The 6,443-nt window shown below is 39.8% G+C and overlaps 1 protein-coding gene across 1 annotated transcript in view; it reads left to right on the top strand.

The window, feature by feature from the left end:
• Positions 1–6,443, top strand: part of CUNH16orf62 (chromosome unknown C16orf62 homolog) — a 107,422-nt gene that overhangs the window by 4,179 nt on the left and 96,800 nt on the right. Inside the window, exon 2 of the mRNA XM_023513772.1 lies at positions 755–883. Coding sequence (XP_023369540.1) covers positions 755–883 — 129 coding nt within the window. The remainder of the gene's footprint in view (positions 1–754; positions 884–6,443) is intronic.

The raw sequence follows: 6,443 nt of genomic DNA, 5'->3' as shown, positions 1-6,443 counted from the left end.
AAGTTTTACTTTTGTCTCTCCAAAAACGTTAATAATAGCTTGCCTTACTGATAACATAACAGTTGATTAACACTTTTTGCATGTTTTGTATAATCCACTGTGTTCTTACAATAAAAGAAGCTAGAGAAAAGTAATGTTATTAAGAATATCACAAGGAAGAGAAAATACATTTATTATTGATTGACTGGAATTGGATCATAATAGCAGTGTCATCCTCGCTGTCTTCACATTGAGGAGAGGCTGAGGGGGAGGAGATAGAGGAGGGGTTGGTTTTTCTATTTCAGGGGGCAGAGGCAGAAGAAAATCTGCATGTGTGTGGACCCGTACATTTAAACCTGTGTTGTTCAAGGCTTAGCTATGTCTTGGCTTGGGAATCCTGAACAAAAATATTTTTATATCTAAAACATCTAGTACCCTGCCTGGCACACAGTAGGCCCAATACAAATTGGTTGCATGAGGTAAGTCCTGTTATCTTGATTTGCAGACAGGGTGCAAGGAAGAAACCAGCAAACCCAGATGCATATAGCTAGTAAGTGGCTGAGCGGGAAGGTGGCTTAGGTCTGACTCGCCTCCTTAGCCAGTCTTATTAACTACTATACTCTGCCTACCATTGTCAGAAAACTCAAAGAATCTGGTGGGGATATGAGGAAAATTTAGAGACTAAAGCTCAGCTGATACCCAATATTCTTCATGGGGGTGATGGTGGAACATAGTTTTTCCTCGTATTCATTCACTTTCTCCTCTTTCCCCACAGGGTTCCCAGAAGGAGCTATTGAATTTGACTCAACAGGATTATGTGAACCGCATAGAGGAGCTCAACCAATCACTGAAGGATGCTTGGGCCTCAGACCAGAAAGTGAAGGCTCTGAAAATAGTCATCCAGGTCTGGTCTAGTGATCTTTTTTTTTTTTTCCCCTGTCCCAGAACTTCCTGTATAAAACTCCTTTTGTGGATAATTAAGGTTTTTAGAGGCCTACCTTCGAGGTCTTACCATCATTTCTTTGTTCATCTCTTTCTATGCTCACTCTGATAGCCATGATTATGAACTTCAGGTCCACCATATACATCTGCACAGGTTGTGCACTGCATAATTCCAGAAAGCGTCATGCACTCTAGGATACAGAATTAATGATACCCTTGGGTTGTGTAGTAAATTGGCTACAGTACAACCCCTGACACATTTATGACTCGTGCATACTAGAGATTGAGTAACGGTTTTGGGGGTTTACTTGACCAGATTGGCTTGAGTACACATATCTTTGGGATTAATGGCACATGTCCTTGATAAGTGCATTTTTTTTCCATGGGAGGCCACAAAGACTGTGTTGAGATGACAAATGCATTTTTAAGACATATTCTGCATAATTACATGACAAGGAAAAGAAGTTTGCAGTGTTAGGAGAGGTTATTGCATTTTTTTATTGTTGATGAATTTGTTGATCCAATGATAATTCTTTGATCACAAGAGCAAGTCCCATACAGAAAACAGCTTCTTCGGTTTCTTGGCCCTGAAGATCTTCTTATCGTGGCTAAATATGCTCTGAAGTACACTATAAAGGGAATAATTCATACATTTTCATTTTTGGAGCAGAGTTAACAAAGGCTATCTGAACAGCCATTTTAGTTCAAAAGGACAGATCCCATTCTCATTCAATTCATGGTAATGTGACATTTGTTTTCTCACCTGTCTTTTAAGAGATAGGAGAGCCCTGGAGTCTTTGCCCTGGACACTCGAAGTCCTTTGAGATGACTTCTGATATGGCAGGGGTGATTTTTTTTGGCGTTTCATGATAAGAGGCAAGCCCAAGCCCGTTTCTCTTCAGTCACTTTTGTTAGTTTACAAAGTAAATACTCACGAAGAATGGTCCTCTCATCCTGGAAGCACATGATGAAGGTTGCTTGCTGAGTGGCTCGAGTGAGAAACTATCTGTACTAACAAGTGCTGCTTCAAAATATTTTCCCTGGCAGCATTTCTCCATAGATTACTGTAGTGCATAGAGCTCGGGCTTCGGAATGTTTTACATCTGGAGGAGATTTGACTTATGTTTTCTCAAACAAAATAATCATAAGAATGTGTGATTAACTCCAGGTCTGGTTAATAGTAACAATTCTACAGTATTTTAAAGACTGCCTTCTTTATGTAGAAAACAGGTGCAGGTACGGAGTCTGGGGAAATGAGAACGGTTCACCTTATTTGCTCCGTAGTAAAGTTTCTTTTTGGTGGGGAGTTGGTGGCTGCTTCAGTGAGGTATATTTTACATATCATAAAGTTAACCCCTTGTAAATAAGTCAGTGATTTTTAGTAAATTTATAGCATTGTGTAACTATCACACAATCCAGTTTTAGAATATTTTTGTAACTCCTGAAAATTCTCTGAAGCCCGTTTGCGATCAAACCCGGCTGCCACACCCAGCCCTGGAAAACGCTGGTCTGCTGTAAATCTGCCTTTCCTGGGCATCTCATGGGTATATATGGTATCATTCACTATGTAAGGTTTTCATGCAGCTTTTTTTTTTTTCACTTAGCATAGTGTGTTTTTTAAACTGACGTATAATAAGCCAACATGTTTATGGGCACAGAGTCATATTTCTGTACATGCATACAATATATAATCAAATCAGGCTAATTAGCATATCCATCACCTCAAGTACTTATCATTTCTTTGTGTTGGGAACATTCAAAATCCTCTCTACTAGCTATTTGAAAATACACAATAAATTGCCATTAACTGTAGTGAACCTACAGCTCTGTATAATACTAGAACGTACTCCTTTTGTCTAGCTGTAATTTTGTACCCGTTAACCAACTAACTTCTTTCTGTCCTCTTTCCCTTTAACTCTCCTCACCCTCTAACCTTCACTATTCTTCTCTCTCCTTCTATGGGTTCAGCTCTTTTTAGCTCCCACATGTGAGTGAGAACATGTAGTATATTTATCTTGCTGAGACTTTTAACTTTGGGCGGCGCCTGTGGCTCAGTGAGTAAGGGCACCGGGCCCCATATACCAAGGGTGGCGGGTTCAAACCTGACCCCAGCCAAACGGCATCCAAAAAATAGCTGGGTGTTGTGGCAGGTGCCTGTGGTGTCAGCTACTTGGGAGGCTGAGGCTAGAGAATCGCCTAAGCCCAGGAGTTGGAGGTTACTGTGAGCTGTGTGATGCCATGGCACTCTACTGAGGACGATAAAGTGAAACTCTGTCGAAAAAAAAAAAAAAAGACTTTTAACTTTGTTCTTTTTTTTTTTTTTTTTTAATGCCATTTTGGCCGGGGCTGGGTTTGAACCCACCACCTCTGGCATATGGGGCTGGCGCTCTACTCCGTTGAGCCACAGGCACTGCCCTAACTTTGTTCTTTTTTAAAATTGGCTATTTTGTGTTATTTGCATTTCTGCATGAATTTTGGGATTAGCGTATCAATTTTTACCTGTCTGTACCTCCCCCAAACCAAGAAAAACTTCTGATATTTTGATAGCGATTTTCTGATATTTTGATAGCGATTGCATTGAGTATAAAAGAGTTTTCTGATGTATAAATTATACCATCTACTGATGGGCATCTGGTTCTTTTCTTTTTACTTTATTATGAACAGTGGTACTGTGCTCACTCTTTGGCATGTCTTCTGGTGCCCGTGAAAAGCATTTCTCGAGATAAAAGCACATACCTCAAGAGTGAAATGGCTTGGTGGTAAGCGCTGTGCCTCTTTAGCTTTGCAGATAATGCTAAGTTATTTTCCATAGTAACTGTGCCAACATACCCTCGCAGTGGCGGTGGGTCTGTGAGAGTCTGTGCTCCTTGGTGTTCTACCACAGTTTGGTATGAGCAGATTTCCTCTTTTAATTTTTCCAGTCTAGGAGGTAATAAAATCACCTCCTAATTGTGGTTTTAATTTGCAGCTCCCTACTTATAAATTATGCATATTTTCACATGTTTTTAGGCCATTGGGGTTTCTTTTTCTACAAAATGCCCTTTGCTGATTTCTGTTGCTCATTTTTCCATTATGATGTTTGGATTTTTGTTTGTTTGTTTTTACTGAGTTTTAGGGTTTTTAAAATACATTCCAGGTGATAATGGTCTCCCTCCCTCCCTCGGCACTCAGCCACAGTCATCTTTTAATTTATCCGTTTGTTTTAGTTATTTAAATATTTTTTAAAATCTTAATTTTAAAAACTGCTACTGTCCTTCTAGAATATTGCTAATTAGAAACAAAAGGAAAACACCCTTTCAGTATTTTTCCAACAGCATTAGTAGGTTTGATAGCAACTATTGATGTTTGAGGCAGAGTAATTTTATCAGTCACTTGTTCAGGTAAATATTGTTACAAAGATTCTCAACCTTGGCTGCACGTTAGAATCATTTGGAAGCTTTTACAAATCCAAATGTATTTTAAAGTACCTAAAAGACTAGAGTGGGAATGTTAATAACACAAATACATGTTAAATGCCTAAGGTGATGGGTACCCCTGTTACCCTGATTTGATTAATTCACATTGTATGCTTGTATCAAAACATCTCATGTACTCTAGGAAGATATACAACTATTATGTGCCCAGAAAATTAAAAAGAAAACAATGTTTTAAAACCCAGTGTCAGCTGGGCACCCGTAGGTCAGTGGTTAGGGTGCTCGCCACATGTTCCAGGTCTGGTGGGTTCCTACCTGGCCCAGCCCTGTTAAACAGAAAAAAAAAAAAAAATAGCCGGATGTTTTGGTGGGCACCTTTAGTCTACTAGGGAGGCTGAGGCAAGAGAATCTCTTGAGCCCAAGAGTTTGAGGTTGCTGTGAGCTATGACACCACTAGGCACTTTACCGAGGGTGACAAAGTGAGACTCTGTCTCAATAAAAAAATAAAATAAAAACCCAGTGTCTAGGCTGCACCCTATACCAGTTTAATCAGAGTCTCAGGGTGAGGGTAGGAAGGATTGGGCACCATTATTTTTAAAAACTCCCGAGATGATTCCGAAGTTGAGAACAGTTATTTTATAAAATGCTTATATCCCGTGCAGAATGTACTACAGATTATGAATAGCACAAACCCAATGTTTCCAAACTTGTTTGTGTTCCCAGTTGTTGGAGCCCTTATTAAAATACTGATTCGTTGGCTGGAGGTTGTTGTTTTTTTTTTTTTTTACCTTAAAGACACAGTCTTGCTTTCACTGTGTCCCCAGGCTGAAGTGCAGTGGTGCAATCATAGCTCACTGCAGCCTAGAATCCTGAGCTGAAACTATCTACCATCCCAGCTTTTGGAAGAGCCAGGACTACGGGCATCCTGCTAACTTTTTTGTTTAGCTGGCGACTTTGACCAGTAGGAGTGACATGGAGCAGGGAATTTGTATTTTCAACAAATAACTTGATTCTTACTAGACAAGTTTAAGAAATGGCACCAGAGCTTTAAAAACTGACATCTTCAAGATAGTGATTTTAAAGGTAACTTCAATTTATTAATATATAATAAGATAATAATGGCTTTAACTTTGGATTAAAAAAAACTCTGGTTCTGGTTAACCTTTACAAAATACGTGTTCTCTGAAACCAACTTGAGAGGAAATCAACGCACAGATGTTCGGGAAGTCCCAGCTGTGTTTAATTTGAAATCTTCTGTTTAAATTTTCTCTCTCTCACTTCACCAGTGGGCAGTAACTCATCCCTGAGAAATCTGTAAGCAAGGTTCTGCGGAGGAAACTGGGAGCTGTCATATCCCTAGAAACCAAGAGCTGTTTATTGTAAACAGTCTCTAAGATTCCGGGTTGTTAGTTTTTTTCCAGCCCTGAAATCTCATGGGGCAGTTGTTTAAGTTGGAACTCTCACAAAGGGCATATGAAAATCACAAAGCAAGGCGCTGGGAGATGGAATTCCACATACATCCAAATGCCACGTTTGGTGTCAGCACCACTGTTTTAACAGCTTACTTTCCCCCCCCCCTTCAAGTAACATCTGGGCTGTAAGAGGATGTTTCTCAAGTCAGACACATTGTTTACTTTTAGGCTTGTAATGCTAAGGAGAAACTTGGTGACTCTAACAATTTAGATATTGGGTAACATGGCCAAACTGAAAACACATGTCAGCCTGTTGGAAGGCATTTTAACCATTCTCTGTATATTGGAAGTGCATATGAAAGGCCTGTTTCTAAATGTCCAAAAGCTATTTTTTTTCCTGAGGGTCAACCACTGGTACAATAAAATAAAGTTATTTAATTCCTTATGCTGACTTTTGAATTTGTAAAGACTCCTAGGCATTAAATTTAGTTCTTCGAAGTAGAAATACCTTTTTTGTTTCTGTGTAAAAGATGACTTAATCTAGAGTGGTGGGGCCACATCATGTGGCCATAGTCTTCCGTTAAGATTTCTGAACATGGCTCGGTGCCTGTGGCTCAAGTGGCTAAGGCGCCAGCCACATACACCTAAGGTGGCGGGTTCAAATCCAGCCAGGGCCCGCCAAACAACAATGATGGCT

The sequence above is a fragment of the Otolemur garnettii genome, unplaced genomic scaffold, assembly GCF_000181295.1.
Source record: "Otolemur garnettii isolate 467f Iridium unplaced genomic scaffold, OtoGar3 scaffold00044, whole genome shotgun sequence".
Lineage (NCBI taxonomy): Eukaryota > Metazoa > Chordata > Mammalia > Primates > Galagidae > Otolemur > Otolemur garnettii.
Note: the sequence above shows the minus strand (reverse complement) of the source record. Positions and strands in the feature narration are given on the sequence as shown.